The 24,856-nt window shown below is 38.1% G+C and overlaps 1 protein-coding gene across 12 annotated transcripts in view; it reads right to left on the minus strand.

Annotated features, from left to right (window-relative positions):
* The window catches only part of CPLANE1 (ciliogenesis and planar polarity effector complex subunit 1), a 131,757-nt gene extending 112,473 nt beyond the window's left edge, over window positions 1-19,284 (minus strand). For 8 of the 12 annotated variants that reach the window (XM_059916250.1, XM_059916252.1, XM_059916251.1 and 5 more), the window contains exons 1-14: window positions 19,082-19,281; window positions 12,975-13,101; window positions 11,810-11,945; window positions 11,572-11,691; window positions 10,942-11,174; window positions 9,060-9,166; window positions 7,440-7,596; window positions 6,908-7,011; window positions 5,264-5,446; window positions 2,417-2,666; window positions 2,095-2,250; window positions 1,152-1,921; window positions 405-613; window positions 126-206 (exon numbers count right to left, since the gene is read on the minus strand). In XM_059916250.1, the coding sequence (XP_059772233.1) occupies window positions 126-206; window positions 405-613; window positions 1,152-1,921; window positions 2,095-2,250; window positions 2,417-2,666; window positions 5,264-5,446; window positions 6,908-7,011; window positions 7,440-7,596; window positions 9,060-9,166; window positions 10,942-11,174; window positions 11,572-11,691; window positions 11,810-11,945; window positions 12,975-13,055 (2,587 nt within the window). In that variant the 5' untranslated portion in view covers window positions 13,056-13,101; window positions 19,082-19,281. Of the gene's footprint in view, window positions 1-125; window positions 207-404; window positions 614-1,151; window positions 1,922-2,094; window positions 2,251-2,416; window positions 2,667-5,056; window positions 5,119-5,263; window positions 5,447-6,907; window positions 7,012-7,439; window positions 7,597-9,059; window positions 9,167-10,941; window positions 11,175-11,571; window positions 11,692-11,809; window positions 11,946-12,974; window positions 13,102-19,081 lie in introns of those variants that run through there. The other 4 variants (XR_009502291.1, XR_009502290.1, XM_059916257.1 and 1 more) reach the window with 3 other exon arrangements.
* Window positions 19,285-24,856: the final 5,572 nt, after the last annotated feature.

A 24,856-nucleotide genomic window follows, 5' to 3' on the forward strand; every position in this document is an offset into this window, starting at 1 on the left:
ATTCTATTTGAGCATTAAGAAACTATGAGCACTCAGAAATCTGAAATAATTTTTAAGCTCAACAGCATGCTAAAATATGGTCCTACCAATATTATGGCAAATATTATTTTTTAACACTCCCCTACCTTTCTCTTGGGTTTCTTGAAGAGCTTTCTTCCATAGTTGAACAGACTTTTCATATGATCCTAATAGGAAACACTCTTCCCCTACAAAGTTTTTAACCAAAAATTAGTGCTGGTTAATTAAATTACTTTATAAACATGTACTTATTTTAAAATTTAGTGGATACAGCTCCGCTAGAAATTATTTTGAAAAGCAAATAATTGCAACCAATTAATAAAATCAAAGTCCAACTAACTATATCACTTATTCCTGGAGTTAGAAATTGTTTATAAGATACTAACCATTGATAGATTTAAGTTCTAAGGTCTGGTTCAAGCGAACTCCAGCAGTCTGCAATTTAGCCTGTATATGACATAACAGGGACTTGACAGTAGATGCTTCATGTGTCATCTTTTCAGTTAACTGTATGTCATCTTCAGGAACTCTTTGATTTAATTGTGTTTGATACCATAAAGTTTTTCTGTACAATACTCTCCAGAGAACAATCAATCTGCACACAAAATTAGGTAATCATAAAAATCAAATTTCAGACTAAGGATAAGAATGAGTATAGCCTCCTCATTAGCCTTTTTTTTTCTGCATGTATTCTTCACTGAGGTAATAACATGTATACAAACTGATCAGATTTAAATATAGCACAAAGTCCACTGATCAAAAAATGCATATTTTTAAAATTTTCATAAATGCTTTATGTACCTGTGGTCATTTTTCTATAGTGCTTATCTAAACCAAAATCCTTCAACAGTATCATGGATGCCCAAGACTAATAAAATATATGTGTTGAATAATATTTGGCATAAATCCTATAACATAAAATCTATAATGCTGAGTGCTAATGGGTACAAGGTTTCTTTTGAGGGTGATAAAAATATTCTGGAATTTGTGCTAATAGTTCTACAAGCCTGTGACTATACTAAAGATCACTGAATTGTACACTTTAAAATGGGGAATTTTACAGTGTGGGAATTATATCTCAATTTTGAAAAATCTATAAAGCTGATGGTCTCCTAATATTAAAGTCATTATACCTGTGTCCTGGCTGTTGAACAAAATTGAATACTTGAGGACGAATCTTGAAAGATGAATTCCAAGACCAGTTCTTCCGAGCACCACTATCTTGAAACATTTGAAAAATGGGTACCACCAATGAGTCTTGCTTTGCTGTTCTACTTCCATCAGTTGATGCTGAAATAACTTCTGGTTGAAGACTGTATACGCCATTTAAATGATCAGCTACCATTCTAAGTAAATGAAAACAGGCTAAAAGCTTCTTTGAGAATAACTGATTCTGTTGTGGCTGTGTCAGCAAAAGCTTTATAGTATTTGAGGTCAGCTTTACCAAATGTCCTACATCTTGTCTGTATCTCATATCCCAGTACTGGATTGATAAACACTGATGAAAAAGTTGAAAGATACAAAGTACCCATGCATTATGTCTTGGGCTCTTGCTTAAAAAAAGATCAAGTTTGGGGAAAGGACATTTTATAAATTGAAGAATGTACAAAAAATGAGTGATACAAACTACTGTGTAATTTAACATTAAATTTTTTTCTGTCACATTTTTTGAAATTCCTATAGTCCATGCTGCAAGAAGATTTTTCTGGACAGAATACAGTTCTGTAACAGTTTTATCCGTCTCCTCAGTATTATCTTTTGCATGTATGGTATCAAACATAGAAGCAAATTCCAATCTTCCTCCTTTGGCACTACTAAACAATAGATCATTCTTTTGGTTCCAAAAAGAGAATAAGTTGTTTGGAAAATGTTCGCCTTCATTAGTTTCTTCGGCTTCAAAATCCTAAAACATGAGTGAAAAAAATTATACTTAATATCATTTGATTCCTTACAAGTAGAATCACTTTAGTGCTCTCAAATTTCTCTTCCCTTTAATAAAAGAAAAAGAAAATATATTTCTTGGAATAAAGTCAATACGTAACTGTTCAAAGTAAATAAAACATTGTTACTAAGTACCTGCAAATCTGCTGTTTTTTCATTTAACTTCATTGTTTCTTCTGCCTGCAAGAATCTGGGAACAGTAGAATCAGCTAAATTTTCATTTCCGTGGTGTTTTAACAAGCTAGATCTTAGGGAATCCAGTGATTGCAAGTTCAGCCCTTGGCCTTTTGGCTATAGAAGAAAAAAGATTTCCAGAGCAAAATTTTATCGATAATTGTACTACAAACAATTAAAACATCTATAGATAACTGTATACAATCCAAGGCTGTCAGTACAGTTTTAAATCTGAAAGGACTAAGAAGTCAACTTTTACTAATGGTACCAAAAAGCACTATACCTTAGACAGCATCACACTTTGGTATGTTTTCTCAAGCCTCTGTGTTGAATCAAGTAGAAGGGATCTCATGAGCACTGATGGAGACAGATTACCAAGAAATCGAAGGGTTGTGACCATGTATCCATCAGAAATAATGAGGTAGGGTAACCGTGAATGTGCTTTTATAGAAAATCTCTGTCTCATAGGGTCACTATCAGAAGCTGATGAATTTACAGAATTATCTGAATCTTGAAGTGTAAACTGCTGTGGTCTAGCAAACAAACACCAAAATTCAAGAATTAGTAAGAGAAAAATCTTAAAGGAAACAATTATGTTATTCCAAAGAAAAAACAAAACAATTAAAAGTTCCAGAATGATGAAAAAGCAAGCAAATTAAATGCAAAAATACTAAATGTGCATATATCTGTGAGGAAAACATAAGTGATTAAATAATACAAGGTTTATGTGTTTTTTTTAATTTTCCCAGCGTTGTGGCACTTACTCTGTCTTGTTTTTAATCTAGTTTTATACAACCTTTTTCAGAAAATATTTGAGGCAGTTCATTCTTACTATTAAAGAGTTACTTACCTTTCCTTCTTACTATCTATTTAAATATACTTATAAGAATATAATTAGGAGCTATGAGTATATTTGTTATTAAGGAGGAGAAAGAAAAGAAACAGAGGACATTTGGAGAGGATGGTGATAAGTATAATTTTATCAGCTTAAGATTAAATCTGACTGAGTTTCCACATAAGTGTAGTTATTTACTGTTATGGTGGTGTACCTGATTCTGATTACTTAGTATCACTGATTATTAACTTTGGAGCTTTATAAATATAAAGAGAATAATGAAAATATAATTTTTTTTCTGGTTAGGAAACTAATCAAATATAGATTTTATTAGCCAAATGATCCACAATAGAAGATTGGTTTTAGAATGTACATGCTGCGAAATTTATAAAACCATTAAAAAGTGACTCCATGGAAAGATGTATGACATACTGTCACATCAAAAAAGCAAAATAGTAAACAACATATATCATATAATTTATTTTGCTTTAAAAAAGAAACTAATATTGTTATAAATGTTATATAAAATTTTTAAATTTAGAGGACAACACACTAAAATGCTAATAATTGTTATCTCTGAGGAATAGGATTACAAGTCTCACTTTCTACATTATTTAGTTTTGTAACATTTGATTTTTAAGTTTTTTTAAAACAATGAATATGTATTACTTTTGTAATCAAAAAGAGCAATCCATTTTTTTTTTTGAGCAATCCATTTTGAAAGGCCCTAAATACTAATTTTAAAGGAAAATGTGAGGAAATTTAAGTCAATTATGAATCAGACCATAAGAAATAAGGAAAAACACTTTCACTGCACAACGTGACAAGTTTTTCCATTAGAATTTTCTATTGCTAAAAATTAAGCAAAACTTTTTCCTAAATATAATCAAGGACACATCCTTCCTCAGTTTCTTTTCTATACAGCAAAGGGAATGGATTAGTTTCAAAGACCTTTTCCAATGCTTTTGATTTGTAAATAGGTGTCTATATGTGTCTAGCCATATATAATAATATCAACATCAATAACAGCAAATATTTACTGAGCACTTATTTTATGCCAGAACTGTGTTAAAGCAATTTATAATTATTTATTATCTTACTTCATTCCCTCAACTCTAAGAGACAATTACTGTCATCTTCATTTCACAGTAAAAGAAACAGAGTCTTAAGAATAAATAACTTACCCAAAGTCACACAACTAATAAGTAGAAGAACCAAGGTTTGAATCTTGTTCTGACTCCAAAGCCAAAATACTTCATGATCTCACAATTAAAAATTAAAATATGGGGCTTCCCTGGTGGCGCAGTGGTTGAGAATCTGCCTGCTAATGCAGGGGACACGGGTTCGAGCCCTGGTCTGGGAAGATCCCACATGCCGCGGAGCAACTGGGCCCGTGAGCCACAATTGCTGAGCCTGCGCGTCTGGAGCCTGTGCTCCGCAACAAGAGAGGCCGCGACAGTGAGAGGCCCGCGCACCGCGATGAAGAGTGGCCCCCGCTTGCCACAACTAGAGAAAGCCCTCGCACAGAAAAAGCGAAGACCCAACACAGCCAAAAATAAAATAAATAAATTAATTAATTAATTAAAGTTAATGGGTTAATAAAAAAAATAAAATAAAGTCTTTAAAAAAAAAAAAAATTGTTAGACCTGCCGGAAGAATCTGACAAATCTACATATAAAATACGGCTAATTTCTAAAGTCTACTACCCATTTCCAACAACTTTTCTCCTTTTTCCCTCTGGGAGAAAAGTAGATACATATGCTAAGTTAATTTTTACCTAAGTGTTCTGCTTTTGAAACAATAAAAGATATATCACAGTTCTATTAATTTTTATATCAAAGAAGTTACTTTTTTTAGTGCTATTGAATATTTAAATAACATATACTTACATAAGGTGTGGGATAGGGAGGGCGGGAGGGAGGGAGATGCAAGAGGGAAGAGATATGGGAACATATGTATATGTATAACTGATTCACTTTGTTATAAAGCAGAAACTAACACACCATTGTAAAGCAATTGTACTCCAATAAAGATGTTAAAAACAAAAAAACAAAAAACAAAAACAAAAACAAAAAAACATATACTTACATAGTCACAATGTCAAATTTTCACCAGGATTAAGCCACAAAAAGAAACAGAAGAAAACTATAAATAAGAAGCAGATATTGAGATGACAGACTCAAAGAAAGAATAAGACAATTTGAAAGATGAAATTATATTAAAAAAATACACAGTAAAGTAATACCAAAAGAGAAAAACTTCTGTAAATAAATTAAAACAATTCAAATGTCTCACCTATATGTTATTAGTGGGTGAAGAGGAATAAATTCTGCTGGCCCAAATTCTATAGAGCAACCAAATGTAATTAACGTTAGCAATTCACCTTGGCAGGTCAATAAAATCAGGGAGCCACGTTTTAACACACAAGCCAGAAAAAGACTATCATGAGTCCAGCTGATATCACCTATCCAGTAGGACCTAGAAAAAGCAAGACAATATGTTTAGAAAGGACTCTCTACAATGTCTTTGACAATTTATAATGGCCAAGAAGGGGTGAGACGCTTCAAAAAATAAGGTCAAAAGAATGAATAGGGGTTTCCCTGGTGGCGCAGTGGTTGAGAATCTGCCTGCCGATGCAGGGGACACGGGTTCGAGCCCTGGTCTGGGAAGATCCCACATGCCGTGAAGCAGCTGGGACCGTGAGCCACAATTACTGAGCCTGCGCGTCTGGAGCCTGTGCTCCGCAACAAGAGAGGCCGTGAAAGTGAGAGGCCCACACACCGTGATGAAGAGTGGCCCCTGCTTGCCGCAACTAGAGAAAGCCCTCGCACAGAAACGAAGACCCAACACAGCCATAAATAAATAAATAAACAAATACTTAAAAAAAAAAAAAAAAGAATAATAGGCAAATGTCACGTACATTTCGTGTATTTTACTTCCCAGAAAAAAAGGTAAGAAAAAAGGAGTTTGCTCATAAACATCTACTCCATACAACATACCAATTAGAAATTTACTTAGATTCATAAGCAAATCATAAGATGAAAATACGACCTAACAAAGTAAAGTTTCTGTCACTTACATTATAATTAGAACAACTTCTAATCCTACTGGTGCCCAAAACTAAGATCTACTGGTAGATTTGAGGGTCAATACCACACCTGTCTTCTCTGCAGCCTGCCGGAGCTCCACTCAGTAGCAGACTCCCTCTTCCCAAAGCCATCTTTACTACTCCTTAACTATCTGATAATATTAATGTTTCTTTCATGGAGACAAAAAGTAGCTCCTCCTCATGTGAATGATGGACACCCTAAGTCAAACAGACCACTGAACTGAGGCTAGTAATACTTCTAGAAAGGAAATTTTGGGGAGAGAAAGAAAATAAAAAGGCAAGGCTGGATGAACCTGAAAACTTTGGAAATTCAGAGAGCAGCAGAGAAAACAATTCAGAAGAGGAAATTAGGAGGATCCAAGAGGAAATTTTCCTACTCTATAATCCTTCATAGGTCCATGTGCCATCCAAAATCACCGCTTATGGTACTAACCACCCGTATGCAGAGAATGCTAACTTTGTTTAAAAAGCTAGAAACACCTCAGCCTGAGTATATAATGGTCTTCCCAACCCAGGTTTTTTCATTTCAGCCTCTCTAACTTAGCCCAGTATTTCTCTACCCAGTCATAATTCCACTCCTCCCAAGATAACATAGAAAGAAATAAAAGAGAAACAAAAATGTGTTCATGTATCTTCCACCCTTCCCTAAAGTATTTAAGCCTTTCCTTATACAAAGCAATTTTTAGAATCTATCAAGCACAAATGCTGAAAGTTGCATCATCTATCTAAACATCTATTTAGATACCTACTGAATTATCAATGCCTTAAACTTATTAAACTACTAAAAAAGAAAATGAAAACGCTATTTAGAAATACAAAAGAACCCTTACCTGATAAGTGTAGCTGGAACCACAGGATTCTTATTACTACATCCTTTAAGGCTACCACAGAGTGTAACAAAATTCAGTGTGTTTATAAATAATACCTGAGTTGCCTAGAAAGAAAAAAAAAAGATAAAAAAACCATTAAAATTATTTTACTTATAATTCTGAAGACCTAGAGATCTATTATATCAATGGACTACCTAGTCTTTGCCAACTGGCAACCTATAACTTATACTGGCCACCTATAACTTTTCTCTCTTTTATACTACATTTTAAGAATATCAGTTACCACTTTGCCCTTCTTTCTTCCTTTTCCATTATCCTCTTTTCACCTCTGAAGGCCAAATTCTGAAAATTACGGCAGCTAATGTAAATAACTTTACCAATTTACAATGTCGAGGTGGATCAGAAAACACCAATTTAAAGAATATAAAGTAATATTAAGAAAAAAAACTATATTCTGGGGGAAAAAAATCTCAAAACTGAACTAAACTCTCTGTTTTACAGGTTACTTCCAAGACAGATTACATTTACTGACCTTTGGGTCTTTCTGATTAAGAGTTACTGCCAGGGTAATGCCATCTCTTGAAAATGCAGAAATTAGAGCTCCTCTTGACTTTACTGATTCACATTTAGGAATCAGACTGCACAGAAGGCAATCTCGTTGTGCCCACTGAACATGGTATGTCAATGATCTAAGTAGTGAAATAATTGAAAACAAAGTATAGTAACTTTTAAATTAATATATACTTCATTACAAAAAATTAAAGGGTCCAACTAAATTCGTACATGTGCACATATATTTGGGGTCTCGTAGCAACTGTTCACAAGTTTCATCCAGGGCATAAAAGAGTAACTGCTAGTTAAACAAGGTCCATATCAGAGTTTTGTTAATAATGGCATGTTCTGTAGCCAGCCCCAAACACATCTGCATCCACTAAAAGTTTAGATACACATATTTCTACATTATTACAAACATTTTTACAGGTATTAAATAGGTGAGAAGAGGGGATTTTTAGGATAGTGGCAATGTTCTATATTTGATATGAGGATGGTTACAGGCATATGTGTATTTATCGAAGTCCACCTAGTTGTACATTTAAGATTTGTTCACTTTACTTTATATAAATTACACCCAAATAAAGTACTGCTAGCATAAAAAATAAAGAAAATAAACAGAAAAAAACAAAAAACCTCACAATTTTACTAAATCTTAGCCATTATATGCTTTTTAATGCATTCTTTCTATTTCATTGGACTTCTTAAAATAAATAAAATTACTTTTAATTGAAAAAATACTTGAGCATTTAAAAGGTACTGTAGTAAACTCAAGTTATTTCCTTTTCAAAGTTCAATTGAATTGGAACTTCCTTGGTGGCACAGTGGTTAAGAATCCGCCTGCCAAAGCAGGGGACATGGGTTCGAGCCCTGGTCTAGGAAGGCCCCACGTGCCGCGGAGCAACTAAGCCTGTGCGCCACAACTACTGAGCCTGCACTCTAGAGCCTGTGAGCCACAACCACTGAAGTCCGCAGGCCTAGAGCCCATGCTCCACAACAAGAGAAGCGACTGCAATGAGAAACCCGTGCACCGCAACGAAGAGTAGCCCCTGCTCTCTGCAACTAGAGAAAGCCCGTGTGCAGCAACAAAGACCCAACACAGCCAAAAATAAACAAATAAATAAATAAATTTATTTTAAAAAAATTCAATTGAATTACTTTTCAAAGGAGTTATTTTTATAGTCTTAAGACAAGTAAGACCATAGTCTGTCTGCCTTACCTTTTATGTGTTCTTGATTCCAAGAAGGGAAACAAAATAAAAACAAGAAAAACTTTCTATAATAGACATTCAAAATGAAAAGTAAAGAAACAGAACATACTTACAGGAAGAAAGAATTTGTAAAGCCTCAGAAGCTGATATTCACATTTCACTTACTAATCTTATTGCGTATTTATGGCCCAAAAGATAACAATGTTTTAAAAGGGATAGAGAGACTTCCCTCGAGGTCCAGTGGTTAAGACTCCATGCTTCCAATGCAGGGGGCACAGGTTCAATCCCTGATAGGGGAACTAAGAACCCACATGCTGCATGGAGCGGCCAAAAAAAAAAAAAAAAAAAAAAACAGATAGAAAACAAGGAAGAAGGAAACATTTACCTCACCTTATAGATGTAAATACATTTTCATGCCACCGAATTGCTAGAAATGTTAACTTCAGGCATTCCCCGGAATAGAAAGTAAATGAACACAAGCAGCAGTCTCCAAATAACTGTAGATAAATTTAATATACTTTAGTATATAATTAATCTGAAAATAAATCAAGAGGACCTAGAGATTGCCATACTGAGTGAAGTCAGACAAAGAAAGAGAAATATCGTATGATATAGCTTATATGCGGAATCAAAAAAAAAAAAGAAAATGACACAAATGAACTTATTTACAAAACAGAAACAGACTCACAGACTTAGAGAACGAATTTATGGTTACCAGGGGGTAAGGGTGGGGATGAGGAATAGTTAGGAGGTTTGGCATTCACATGTACACACTGGTATGTTTAAAATAAATAACCAACAAGGAAAAAAAATAAAATAAACTAATTAAACTATAAATAAAATAAACTAATCCCTGAAAGAACAGCAAAAAAAAAAAAAACCAACCAAACAACAACAAAAAACCCCCACATATTTCTCATCACAAATAATATAAATGAAACATATCAAGAGCCTGCTCTTATTTTTATTCTTAACATGTAGCTTAACATTAAGCTAAAGACTAAGTAATTAATTTCTGAGCCACAGGCATATCTCAAATGGGAAATCAAGGTGCAGTTTACTCTCTCAAGAAAACACTGCCTTTACTCTGGCTATAACTGGAAATATTCTAATATATTTATTTTTCTCTTCTTTTACAGTTACATATTATTTATTTATTTTATTTATTTGGCTGTGTTGGGCCCTAGTTGTGGCATGCGGATCTTCATTGCAGCGTGCGGGCTTTTCTCTAGTTGTGGCTCGTGGACTCTAGAGAGCACAGGCTCAGTAATTGTGGCTCTCGGACTTAGTTGCCCTGCAGTATGTGGGACCAGGGATCGAACCCACGTCCCCTGCATTGGAAGGCGGATTCTTAGCCACTGGACCACCAGGGAAGTCCCTATAGTTACATATTATTTAAATTAGGGCACTACCCATGGGGGTGGAGGAAAACAACAGAAGTTCAAAATGCAATTTCTAACAATAGTAGATTGGGTAATAAAATGTTGGTCCATATATACAAAGAGTACCATGCAGCTATTCTGAATGCTTTTAGTTAATGAACGTGTTATTTCCTGGGAATTAAATGGCTTACTTAATATCACTAATTCTAGCTTTTTTTTAAATCCTTCCAACAAATTATTTATTTATTTATTTATTATTGGAGTATAGTTTCTTTACACTGCTGTGTCAGTTTCTGCTGTAGAGCAAAGTGAAACAGCCATATATATACATATATCCCCTCTTTTTTGGATTTCCTTCCCATTTAGGTCACAACAGAGCACCAAGTAGAGTTCCCTGTGCTATACAATAGGTTCTCATTAGTTATCACTTTATATTTAGAAGTGTATATATGTCAATCCCAATCTCCCAATTCATCCCACCACCCCCTTCCCCCTTGGTATCCATACGTTTGTTCTCTACATCTGTGTCTCTATTTCTGCTTTGTAAATAAGATCGTCTATACCATTTTTCTAGATTCCACATATATGCATTAAAATACGATATTTGTTTTTCTCTTTATTACAGAACTAGTTATATTCTAAAACTAGGGAAAAGTATAACTAGGAAGCTCTAAGTTCAAACCATTTTTAATAAACATCTCTTAAAATGTGACCAAGAAATATAAAAATACCTTTTCCGTGATAATTTCACCATTACTATGACAATTAATGATGACTGGAGATATATAGCTATGCCATTACACACTCTGCTCAACAGCTTCCCAGATGGTGTCTGTTCTTAGAGTCTGAGATCTCCACTTCTATAATACCCCATCTGATTTGGATTTTACCTCATTTTTTATAAAAACAGCATGCACTACAGCTTCTTTATCTTCAGTGGAAGGCAAATGAACTGCTTCTTCGGGTATGATCTGGGACCATTGGCCCACCAATGAAGGGCTTTTAGAAGATAAGATATTCTTGAATTCCAAATGTTCCCAAAGAAATATGCATCCAGAAGGAGTTATAAGCAGAACTCTTTTCCCATCGCCAGATACATACAAGTACAGTCTCAAAGAGCTTGCTAGAAAACAACAAAAAAAAGTAATTAAACCTCTGAAGTCTGAATTCCCACAAAAAAGTACAAATTTTATCTATTCTGACAATAAAGAACCTAAATGATGTTTCCATTCAGAATGTAAAACTAAGGCACTAGTAATAAACTAAAAGTACAAATTATAATAACATTTATCATGTACTCATATGTGATATTAGGAACCCACTGTTATCACAGATATGTTAGGCATGCCAGATTTTTCTTCTTCAAGATGAACCTAATTGTCACAAATAAACACCAAAAAAATACTTACAGATATAAGGAAAAAAATATATATATACAGATATATATATTTACACAGAGATATATTTCTTTTCTCCTATATATCAAGTTAAACCAATTTAAACAAATAAAAAACTCCCACCTACTGCAGCTTTAATCATTTCTTTAGGCTTTTCAGTTGCTTGTATAGTTTTCAAACAATCTTGATCTTTGTTCCAGAGGAAAAGCTCCCCTGTAGCAAGTACCCCAGCCAGCCAGGCATCTGCTTCCAAAAAGGAAACACAATACTTATAATCTAACATTTCCCTTAATATTACTCCCAAAATTATTTTTAAAAATACAGTTAATCTAGCCTTCTGAAAATATCAGTACTACTTAACCATTACTGGACGTTGTTAGGACTGTAACATCCTTCAACAAAGGCTGAAGACTGGGAATTTTCTTCTTTGTCCTTCCTGATAGCAAATTAATTTCATTTATGAATTTATCATCCAAAAGAAAAACAGCTTCATTTTCCTAAGAGAAGAAACATGTGAGAGACTTAAGAGATGCCAGAAGTTAATTCAGCCTCTTACCTAAGTAAGTTATCCCAGAAAAGAAAACAAAGTGACATTTAAGAAAGATTGTATATTTGTACTACACATCATAAAATGAACAATAAGGTTGATTCTGTAACCTGAAGATTTTTCATTCTATCTTAAAGTACCTCTTACTAGAATTACTAGGTAGGATGACCTAATAGTTGCACTGAGATTTCTTTGGAGTTTAAAATTATAGGAGTGTCTTCCAATTCTGCTAGCCTAAACTGAGTTACCTGCTGTTATCTCATCAATCTGAACAGTAGTATGGGTAAGTTTTAAATTATTTACTTAGATTAAAATAGACATGGCTTCTCATTTCTGAAGCAGTGTCATGCTGCTCCTAGACTTCAGTTTTAGAAAACATCGAGAAAATGATCTGAGCTTACTGGAAACCTTCCAGTTGGACACCACGCTGCTTCATCACTTGTGTGGGCATTCCAAGATTCACCAGGACACGAAACTCACCAAACATGTGCCTTTGCTCAAAAAGACCCTATAGCTGTTAGTTTGCAGAGTGAAAGCCATGCTCATCCTCAACAATTGCAGAGAGGTCTTCTGGCTGTGCAATCTCAAAAACCGGGACTTGCAGGGTGAAGAAATTATGTCCCAGCATTCCCAGGAGAGCACAGCAGATGAGAGTGAGGATGATACATCATCCCAGGTCTCCAAGAGCAAAGCAGCAGAGGACTGTGAAGAAGATTAAGCAAGTTTATGGAGAAAAGGAGCAAGAGAGTGATGAGAGTGGTGGCAACTCTGATTAGACCACAGAAAGACTGATGCTCCCTCCCCATCTCTGCCAGCCTGTTACCACACAAATACACAAAACCCTGTTCAGTGGGCAGGTGATCCTTCTACAGATGATATTGTATTTTTTGAAGGCCATAGAACATTCTTTGATCTTAGAGGCAAAGCACACAGTTAACACATATTAGAACTGATATTGTATGATTAAAGAAAAACCTACCTGTCCCAACCAGGAGACTCGTGGCCAGGGTTTTTTCTGCTTGATACTCGTTGAAGTCAAAACTTCTAATCTTATCTCCATGCTTGCTGAGATATCAATGACCAAATAAGTCAAAAGTCACAAGATGCTGTAAAAATCAAAACAAACAAAAAAATGATAATAGCCTGTAATACTTACTGAGGATCTTAATTTAGAATTTTCATAAAGTTTTAGTAGATTACTTTTTCATCAGCTCAAGTTAACTCTTTTTAAGGTAAGATGCTGACAATTTATTCAGTGTCTCAACTTGAATAGTCAGACAAAATGTACTTGCTTTCGACAAGCTATTTCTCAGACTATGAAGATAAACATGAACTAGGAGAACATCTTGACAATATAGTTTCTATGAGATTTGATTTTCTCAGTGTGGCAGGTTGTATTTTCCAAAGATGGCCACAAAAATATCTCCCATCCCATATGCTCTTCTTACACTATGACTTCAATACTCCTCTCATTGAGAGCTCTGGGCTATGCCTCATCCTTTGAATTTGGGTGGTTTTTGACTACTTTGACCAAGAGTAAAATGGAAGTGATGCTATGCACTTCCCAAGGCTAGCTCATATAAGGCAATACAACTTTTACCTTACTCTATGGAATAATCACTCTTGAAGGCTTCAACCACCACATAAACAGTCAAACTGCCCTAAGTCACAGAGCTGTAAGAAAGTCCAAACTAGTTGACGTAAAAATGAAGCCCTGAGATAATATGAAGTAAAGATGCCCAGCAAGTCCCCATGCTGGTTGTGGGGATAGTTGTGGTAGAGGCCATGAACAGTTTGTCAGAGCCCTATTTGGGTGAGGGAAGCATAATCTTGGGTGAATGGTCCATTCTTGAGTGAATCTTGGGAGGATGTTCACGCAGTGGAAGAGCCTGGCACAGTGTATTGGAGCCAGGCACAGTGAGGACACAGAAGCCATAATGAAAGGGATCCCATAGACCAAACTGAGGACAATTTGAGCATCAAAACAATTATATTAATGGATTTAAAATCCATGGAATAGGGACTTCCCTGGTGGTCCAGCAGGTAAGACTCCACGCTCCCAATGCAGGGGGCCCAGTTTCAGTCCCTGGTCAGGGAACTAGATCCCGCATGCATGCCACAACTTAAGAGTTCGCATGCCACAACTAAAGATCCCGCATGCTGCAACTAAGACCTGGCGCAGCCAAAATAATAAAAATAAATAAATATTTTAAAATAATAAATAAAAAATAAAATCCATGGAATAAAATAGGAAACCATGAATCCATGTAATTATAAATTAGTAAATTAATAAATTGAACATTTGATGAAAAATGGTATATTTACATTGTTTCAAAATATCTCCCTATAAAATACTCATTAATTACAAAAGAGAAAAAGTAAGTTTACAATGAAGAAACCAGGCAGATTCCATTTTGTCTAGTGATCAAAATGAAAATTATCAGAATGGGACAAATGGAAATCACGTGCCACCTAATAGTTAAAATGAGAAAAACATCTCTGTGACATATGTACAAAGGAACACAACCTGAATCTAATCACAAGGAAATATCAGGCAAACCCAAACTGAGGGACATTTTACAAAATAACTGATCTGTAACCTTCAACAGTTTCAAGTTTATGAAAGTTTTAAAAAGATTGAGGAACTTGTTCCAAACGGGAAACTTGACAACTAAATGCAGTCAGTAATTGTAAATTTTATCCTTTCACTATAAAGGACAATATGGGACAATTGGAAAAACCTGAATAGGAAGAAAAACTGAGGATTAGATGGTTGTAATAGATGAATGTTAATTTTCTGATTTTGATGGTTGTCTTGCAGTTATGTAGGTGAATGTCCTTGTCTGTAGAAAGTAGATACTAAAACATTCAGGGGTAAGAGAACATCAGTTGTCACTCTCAAATGGTTCATGAAAAAAAGTTCTTTGTACTCTATTTGCAATTTTCGTGTAAGTTTGTGCCTGTTCCAAATTGAGTCTTTTCAAAATTTTTAATATTGTGAAATCTTGAACAATGATGGCATTTGGTCACTGGCCTGGATTGTATTTAATCACAGCCTTATTCCTTTTTTTTTTTTTTTTTTTTTTTACTTTTATTTACATTTATTTTTTTGTGGCATTTATTCCCGGGCCGTAAGTTTTTGTTTCTTCAGTTTCTTCTGGGATATCTTTTTCTTCTGTGCAACCTCCTCTTCTGGTTTAGGAACAATCTGTTCTTTTTCAGTAAGGATCATCTCAATGTGGCAGGAAGAGCTCATGTATGGGTTGATCCAACTATGAGCTCTGTAAATCCTGTGCCACATCTTGGGGGCTTTGTTCACCTGGATGTGCTCAATGACCAGAGAATCTACATCTAAGCCCTTAAGTTCAGCATTTTTGAGCATCTGCAGTAAAAATTCAACACTCTTTTTGGGTCACCAACCCTGCATCCAGCCCCACTGTTTGGCCTGGGCACACCTACCAACTCCACCACTGTAACAACGGAATGGCACACATTGCTTCTTTAAAGTAACATCCTTCAGACGCTTGGTGGGTTTTCGGATATGCATACCCTTAATGGCCTGGGCAGTTTCCTGAGTGTTCTTAAAGTGAACACAAAGATTTGAACCTCTTGATTTGCATGATTTTGTGGGGTTTTCTGGGTCAAGTGAATAGCGAACCATTTTTAGAGGTCACTTCAGACCACTTATACCCTTATTCTTTCTTTTTTTAAAACAATTCTATCTTCCTAATTCTATTTAGTTTATGAAGTCCAAAAAAACTGAATTTATTTGGTATTATTAATGCCATCTTTAATAATAGCTGAATTTTTTAAAATAAAATAAGCTTTAAATGAAAGACTATTCAAATACAGCACAGAATGACCTATTAAGATGCTAACCATCCTTATATTTTATACTGTAACGTTATGTTTTTCAATTCCTCAGAACCGTAATATTCCAGATGACTACTTCCTTAGACACTTTATTTTTAAATAATTTATTTTAAATAAATAATTTCAAATATTTATTTTTAAATTTTTAAATATAAATATTAAAATTATAAATTAAATAAATTCTTTAAAAGGCGCTAACCAAATGCAAGAGGAATAATGGCATTAGAAAAGCATCATTTGCAACTCCCAATGAAATAACAGATCTAGTCAATAGTATCAGTGGCTGCTAAAACTATTAGGTGAAAGTAGATGGGGAACGCTATAACAAGTGGACTGACATGCCCTAAACCCACTAATGAATCTTTTTTTTTAACATCTTTATTGGAGTATAACTGTTTTACAATGGTGTGTTAGTTTCTGCTTTATAACAAAGTGAATCAGCTATACATATACATATATCCCCAAATCTCCTCCATCTTGCGTCTCCCTCCCACCCTCCCTATCCCACCCCTCTAGGTGGTCACAAAGCATCGAGCTGATCTCCCTGTACTATGCGGCTGCCACTAATCAATCTTAAAATTACTAACAGTGAGACAAATAGACATTATATTCCCTGTGATATGATGCTTTGTAGACAGGAAGTACACACAACCATCTATGAAATATTCTTACAAAGACAGAAAATTAAAAACTGAACCTGAATCTGTGTCTGAATCAAACTACCAGCTGACAAGAAATAAAGAGAATGAAGGAACATATTAAACACACCAGGAGAATAAAATCAACCAAATTCAGAATGTAAGAAACTCTATAGGATAAATGATGTATACGTATGTGTATGGAGAAAAGGAGATATATATATATATACACACACACACACACACACACATATATATACATATATATATATAAAAAGAGAGGCTCAGTAGCTGTGGTGCACGGGCTTAGTTGCTCCGCGGCATGTGGGATCTTACCGGACCAGGAATCGAACCTGTGTCCCCTGCATTGGCAGGCAGATTCTTAACCACTGCGCCATCCGGGAAGTCCTCTGTATAGTTTTGAGTTTTGGAATTATGTTAATTAAAAGAAGAATAGGGGGGAACTAAAACTTAATACAAAGAGAAATAAATAAAATAAAATTTAAAAACCACACTGAAGAGAAAAAGGATTAATTCAAGCAACTTTTACGACAGTATTTTGACTATATACTCTCAAACTAAAAATAAAAAGAACTACAAACAAACCTCAAATTCTTTTTAGTAGGTTTATTTTTTTCCTAGGGGTGTGAGTATAGAAATTATGAAGCGATTTTCTGTGTATTGTAGGATTGAGCAAATCAGCGCGCAATTGACCTTGAACAACTCCAGGGTTAGGGGCACTGATTCTCTGTGCAGTTGAAAATCCAAGTATAATTTATAGTCAGCCCTCTGTACCTGCAGTTCCTTTGTACCCAAAGATTCAACCAACTGTGGATCTTGTAGTACTGTAGTATTTACTATTGAAAAAAATCCAAGTATAAGTGGACCCACACAGTTCAAACCTGTGTTGTTCAAGGGTCAACAATATATTGACGAGAGCTAGCATCTTCATTGTGGAAGAAAGGGGAAACAATTATAGAACAGGGAAAGGTAAGGAAGAGCCCTAAGGGGCTGGATTAGAATTGGAGGTACAGTATAAAAATCATGATTTCTAGCTCTGTCCTCTAAAAGGGCCTAGAAGCAACAACACCCCAGTAACCATAAGCAAAGTTAACACCCAGATCTCGGTTTCTAAATACCATTCTTCAGTAGGAGGAACCAGAGCTCCTAGGAAAACCCGGTGATTTCAGGGCTGGGGTAGGAAAGGAACCAGAAGAACCTGGAACATCTTGTTGTTTCAAAGTGAGGAAGCAGACACACAATGGAGGGGGGGGGCGGATGTCTAAAAGAAAGAGGAATGAGATTGGTGGTGTGTGGTAATTCTATTATTATTTTTTTTAGAACCTCACCTCTCCCAGATATGAGAGATTCTGTCTGATAAATACTTAAGTATTTATGCCAGGGATTTGCTTTAAAATACTCCCTTTACATCCTTATTAGTTTGTCAATTAAAATGTAAAGGATAGGGACTTCCCTGGCGGTTCAGTGGTTAAGACTTGGTGCTTCCACTGTAAGGGGCACGGGTTCCATCCCTGCTCACGGAACTAAGATCCCCCATGCTAGGAGGCCAAAAAAAAAAAAAAAAAGGAAAGGATAAAAAGATAGCTAATAATTTCAAGATGTAAAGACAGAGCCCAGTAGAATTTGATGATGGATGGTCTTCTATCTTTTACAACTCTGAAAATCACCTGTTATATAGCAAAGGTTATTTCTGCCTCATACCGAAATGGCACTCAAAACAATAATGCTACGTACGGATGGATACTAATAAACATCACGAAACAAGTCAAATTAGTTAATGGAAGAAAGAGATAAAAGTAAGCTCGATCACACTCACAAAATATGTGAGGAGGAGAAACATGTGAAGTCTACCCCCCTCCAAAGTACCTTCATTTAAAACACATTGGCGAAAGCAGTTTCAAGAGAATCCAATTGACACGTACACACTGCTATATTTAAAATGGATAACCAACAAGGACCTACTGTATAGCTCAGGGAACTCTGCTCAATAAAAAAAAAAGAGAGAGAGAGAGAGAGAGAGAATAATCCAAGTTGTTCTGTGGTTTCCACCACAGACGAGTCTAAGAAATCGCGTCCATTCCTCCGTGCTCAATTTATCACCCACTAAGGTCAAACGTAGGAGCTTCCCCACTTCGCACAGGTCCCAGGGGACCCCTCTGAGATTCCCAACCCGACCCTGCGGGGCAGCGCCGCCCTCTGCTCCGAGAGGTGCCACCGCGGTGCCCACCCGGGACAGGGCGGGAGCTGGAGGACCCCGGTGCGGGGCCGAGGTCTGGCCCGAAACGGACGTCGTTCCCAGCCATCCGGAGGGCGACCCGGGCCCCTCTGAGCCGCCGAGCCTCCGTCAGGCTGAGGGTGCGGCGGCCGGAGGACGACTCCGGGGAAGCTGGGGGACGAGGGGGCTGGGTGCGGCGGGGGATGGCGGGGCTGGGGAGGTCGCGGGCGCGCAAGACTCGAGGGGGTGAGGGGGACGGAGGAGCCCAAGGACGCCGCGGGCCGGACAGCCTGGGGAGGAGGCTGGGGCCGTGAGGGGCAGGAATCTGCGGGCAGTTACCTCCGCCAAGGTCCGGCCCGTCCGGGGAGGGGGAAGCGCGGGGAGGCAGAAGGCGAAGCCGGCAGCGCGGCGCAGACACCAGACAGTGACTGCCGAGGGCCCAGCCGCCGGCGCAGACGCGAGCCTGCGCCCAGGCGACGGCGGAGGTGGGGGGAGGGGACGCGAGAGAGCGCCGCCAGTGCGCCTGCCCCGAGCCGGCCGGGAGCGCGGGCGGGAAGCTGGACGTGCTCCTCCCTCCTCTTCTCCTCTTGATCTCCTCGGGTTTCCCCCCGCCCCTTCCTCTCAGCGGTCCCGCGTCCCCTCCGCTCGGCCGCTCCTCCTCCCGTTCCCGGTCTCCTCCTCAGCTTCCGCGGGTCCTTCTGTGTTCACCTTCCCCGTGCGTTCCTCGGACACACGCCTTTGAGTGCCCAGGCGATGCGCGGCGCTCTACAGGAAACCGTTTAGTAACCGACTAAGATGTAAATCACGGGATGTTAGCACCCCAGTGGAGACCCAGAGACCTGAGAATGAACGGGTTGTACACTTCCCTCCACGGATCAAGTGGGCAACTTAAAGCGCTAAGGAAAGCGTTTCTGTACTCACACTCCTAGTGACTTCTGTTTATTTACAGCACTGTTTTCGCTCCTGTCCTGCTCCTGCGCACGGACTGGAAACAGGGGGCAAGAACACGCAACTCGAGATCTATATTTGGTCCGGAAAAGCATTTTTCTGTAGCTTAACTTTGTATGCCTTAGGCAGGGACAAGCTTTCTGTTCCCTAGCCGCCCTCCTCTTAACTCACTGATGTCACTGGCCTGGTGTTTGAAGGCATTTTGGCTTGTTACCTATGGCTAGGCTAGGTATGTTCTGCTGAGTAAATCGCTCAGCCCTCTCAAATGGAAAGATATCGTTATCAGATTGGTTTATCTTGGCAAGCAAAGGGTACTGGGCAGGAGGACTTCCCACAGCATGGTAAATCACAACTCTCCCTGTGTCTCGGTGTGGGATAAGTGGCAGATGGGATAATGACCACTTAGCACCATTTATGTCAAAGGTTATAGAACTGAAGTGGTCCAAGGCTACTCAAATCACAAACATCTTACATAAATCTTGCTAGAGTTAGCCCAAGAAGTCTGAAGCAGAACAAAGAAATCCTAACTTATTCCCACAATTTTGTTCCCATTTCTAGGTCTTAAGATGTGATAACAATAGGATAACTGTGGCTGACTTTGCTGTGTGGCCATCAGACCTAGAGGTATTGGTGCAATTCTGGAGTTGACTGTTGTGCACATTTATTCTTCAGAATTTCATGGGAATGCCTACAATTGGCTAAAATAGAAATTATTGGATGCCTATTATGTGTCGTGTCAAACATGATGCTAGGTGTAAAGAGAGGAAGACGATGCTGTTCCTATTCAAAAGAGATTCATAGACACTTAAATTACAGTGCAGTGATAAATTTCATGATAGCAATATGCACAGAGCACATTTTTTTCTCCCTGGGAAAAGGGCAGGTCAGAAGTATCTAAGCTAGGTTTTGAACAAGGAATAGTTCAATTTGAAGCACATTCATTTTGTGGTGCCTGTGGACTTGCAGGTGAGCAATTAGAGTCATGGTTCAGAAGCCCAATGGGAGAACTGTAGATGTAGAACATGTAACCTAACCATCTGTCTCTCCATCAGCCTGCCCTGCACTTTTTTAAAGGTCCCCTCTCTTTAATATATATTGATGAATAAGGGTTTAATGGAGAAGACCACTTCTTATGAGATCATCAGAGGGGTGAAGAGAACCAAAAAAGTGGTGTCAGGAAAGCATGAAAGCCTAGGAGGGAAGAGTCTAGGAAGGAGAGGTCAACCATGTGAAAGTCTGAGTAAAGTGAAATAGAAATAAGCCCGAGAATTCCCCCATCAGATTTGGTGTTTCATAGTCATAGTGCAAGATATATAATAACCTAGGTCCTTTAGGTAGCAGATAGTAAAATCAAATCTAACTAGCTTGAGCAAGAGAAGGAATTTATTGTAGGGATTTTGGAGTATCCCACAGAATCTAAGGAATGATTTCAATAACCAGTTCTTAGGAAGTACTGCAACCAGGACAGATCATAGACTTTCTCTCTAAAGCAATGCTATCCGGTAGAAATTTCTGTGATGATGAAAATGTTCTACGTCTGCTTTGTCCAATATGGTAGCCATTAGCGACAAATGCTATTGAGCACATAAAATGTAGCTAGTGGAACTGAGGCCCCGAATTTTTTATTTTAATCAAATTCAAATAGCCACATGTGGCTAGTGGCTCCTGTATTGTACAGTGCAGCTTTAAAGCCTTTCCATTAACATGACTCAGCTCCAATTTTTCTCAGCCTGTGTCTCAGTTCAGAATTGCAAATCTCTTGGAGGGAAAAATGCAAGTGGTGCAATTTGGGTAAGAGATCTACTCCTGGAGCAGTCAGCTATGGCTAGGATCACATAGTGCAGAAATGGCTGCTGAGGGCTTGTCTGTGTGTATCTGAGGCCATTCTCCCCCGACAAGGGGAATCATTATAAGCTGAGGTCTGTTATAAGATGGAGTTGTGAGTTATTTAGGGTAAGAGTAGGCCATATCAAAAAACCTCTACCATAAATTGGTGGCCTAGAGAACATAGGCAATTATTTCTTTCTTGTGTAACTGTTACAAGGTGAGTGATTCAGTTTGTTAGGGTAGCTCTGCTCCACACAATTATTCAGAGATCTGGGTTCCTTCGAGATACTCACTCTGTAATTCTCCAGTATCTTGTTGCATAATCAAGACTGGGTTCCAGTGGATTCCAGCCAAAGGAAAGGAGAGAAAGAGAGAGCATACCCACAGTTTTGAGACCTGGGCCCAGAAGTGGTACACAGTATTTCTGCTTATGTTGTATTGGAGAGAACTTTATCACCTGGCCATACCTAACTGCAAAGCAGGCTGGGACATGTAGATTAGCAACATACCCAGTAAGACTGAAAGAATGATTTTGGTGGTCAATTAGCAGTTTTCATCACAAGTGGTTAGAATATAAAAAATAGTAATACATATTTCCTGCCTTCAAGGGTATCACAGATTTGGTGAGGAGATAGAAGGGTACGTAACTAGCCATGAATAAGGAACATGCTGTAAGAACCCAAAGAAAAGAATGACTTAAAACAGTATTTCTCAAACTTTAATGTACCTATGAATCATCTGGGAATCTTGTTAAAAATGCAGATTCTGATTCAGTAGGTCTGGCGTGGTTGGGGCCTTAAGATCTGCTCTCCTAAGAAGCCCCCAGGTGATGCCGATTCTGCCGGTCCTTGGACCATACCTTGAGTAGCAAGCTGTTGCAGATGCAGCAAACACCACAGAGGGAATGGCATTTGAGCTTTGTATTATGGTACAGTGATTAAGAGTCAAATTTTGAATGTTAGACATTTTACGTTCAATTCCCAACTTTGACTTACTGGCTGATTTAAATTGTTTATCTTTAAGCCTAATAAAGATCTTAAGTAATAGAGAACCCCACACAAACTAGACTTAGCAATAAGAGAAGCTGATTGTCTCATTAACCCAGGGGTTCAGCAGGTTTCTTGCAAGTTTTGATCAGGCAAGGCTCTTGTTCTGTTTTTCTCGAATTCTCTTCACTCTGCTCTTGGTCTTCAGGCTGGCTTCTCTTGTGGTAAAGTAAGAAGATGGCACATTTACACTTATTTTGCAAGGAAAATGTAGTTTTAAATTTTTTCTACAATTAAACATTCTTCTTGAGCCTCCAACGCAATGTATAGCAGGGAAAGTCTTTACCTTGACAATTAATGGTACTTCCATTTCTTCTTTGGTAAAGTCTCTTTCAAATAAATGCTGTATCTTGCAGATTGTCTTTTTCTCATTCTACTCAATCTACAGGGTAGATTCATAAGTGATAGTGGTAGGAGGGGTTGCCCTGAAGGCAAATGGGGAGAGAGTGCTTGCATTCAAATTTTGTTTTTTATATTCTTAGTCATCCCTGCTTCCGGATGTCTGATGTTGGCTCCTGGGTCTCTTGCATTGGTGTCTACTGTGGTGTCTGTAGCTAGAGAGTCTCTAATTTCTCCCTTGATGATGCCACTATGCCCACTAAGGCTCAGCCACATCCTTCATCTGTCTATTCTGTTGCCTTTACAGTGGGGTCCCCTTGCTCTCAAGTCCCCCAGAGCATGTGAGAATGTTCTATGTCTTGAACTAGACGTAAGAGCTGAGAGCAGGTCAGGAATGATGACTAAACTCTTTTCTCCAATTATGACACGTTACCATGTTTTATTCTGCTGGGATCACCCCCTCCCCCCATATTGGGAGAGGGGGAGCATCCTAAAGGATAATCTTTTCCAATAATTTGGAAAAGCTACTCTGCTCTCAACATTCTCTTCAAACCGATCCCCATGAGATTTTACCTTGAAATACATGCATGTCTGATTCCTTGTTTCCACTAAGCCAGAGGGGCTTTCTTCTTCCTCTTGGATAGTATCCCTCTCATGTATTTTCTGAGTCGTCTCTTGATTGTCCCTGCATTGTGGCAAAATTCCATATTCAGACTTTAATGCATTGAATTTGATATAACAAAAAATTTAGAGAGTCCCTTTCTCTGTGAATAAAGGTGAATTTTTTAGTATGTGCAAAGAACGGGTGTGTTACCCTGGAGGGCAGTGGCTGTTAGGCAGAAGGGGCCCAATCCCACTGAGGGTCTCTCAGGGCTTCAGAGTGACATCAGGAGCCAAAATGCAGGGCCTGAGGCCAAGGAGTTGATTCACAGCAGCCTCTTTGACTTGATGATGGCCCGCTCTCAAGGCTTCCATGCCCTGATGCATACATGTTTGGCTGCTGACATACAGACAGAGGTGAAGCAAATGAAACATAGAGGCGAGATACCTCGCAGGGCCTCGGGTGGCATTGCCCTTGTCCCCTGTGTGCCTGTGCACCTTCCTCAAGCATGCGTGTGTCTTCTCACCCACACCTAGGAAAAAAGAAAAAAAAAGTGAACTATTTAGACAGTTGTCTCGCTAAGGAATTGAATAATAATTTTGCTTGGAGACTTGAAGCTGAAAACAAAACCTTTGTTCTAGGTGCTTTCTATCTTCTCTACAAAGGGGTGAATGCCATTGATTCAATGAATGGGTAGTGCGGTGGCTTTATAATGTGTCAACTTGGCTAGGCTGAATTACCTTTCCCAGAATTCCCTTCCCTGGGTGTTGCTAGGTAGAATAGACCACAGGAGAGATTATTATGGGAGATTTGAGGGCAGAATGAAGCAGCAGCTATTTTGGAGCTCACATATGTGGTCACTTATCTGCTGGCTTACCTCGCTGTAAGGCAGTGGGAGAACTTGCAGCTGCTCTAACTTCCTTTGGATCCTCTTTCAGAGGCTCCAACTCCTGTGACAGGTGTAAATATTTAGCTCCAGGAAGGTCCCAGCCTCTGCAGGACACCAACACCATTAAGGTGACAAACAACAAGAACTGATAAGGATTTGGGTCCATCCTCATGAGCTCCAGCTCAAGCTTGCAGGTCCCAGACTTTCATTACTCTCTTCCACTTTGCAGCCATCTTCTCTTGCTGATCGACTCTTCTGTGAACTTCACGCTCCAGCATCTGACACAAAGACAACAGCTGTACAGAGACTACTTGAACCAACTCTCATGATTGCATAAGGTCAAATTCCTGTAAACACACACACACACACACACACACACGTATTTTCTAGTGCTTCTTTCTCTTTGATGGAACCCTGACTGATATAGTGTGCAAGGCAACAAGATTTAACAAATATAAAATTAC

The sequence above is a fragment of the Balaenoptera ricei genome, chromosome 3 (genome assembly GCF_028023285.1).
Source record: "Balaenoptera ricei isolate mBalRic1 chromosome 3, mBalRic1.hap2, whole genome shotgun sequence".
NCBI lineage: Eukaryota > Metazoa > Chordata > Mammalia > Artiodactyla > Balaenopteridae > Balaenoptera > Balaenoptera ricei.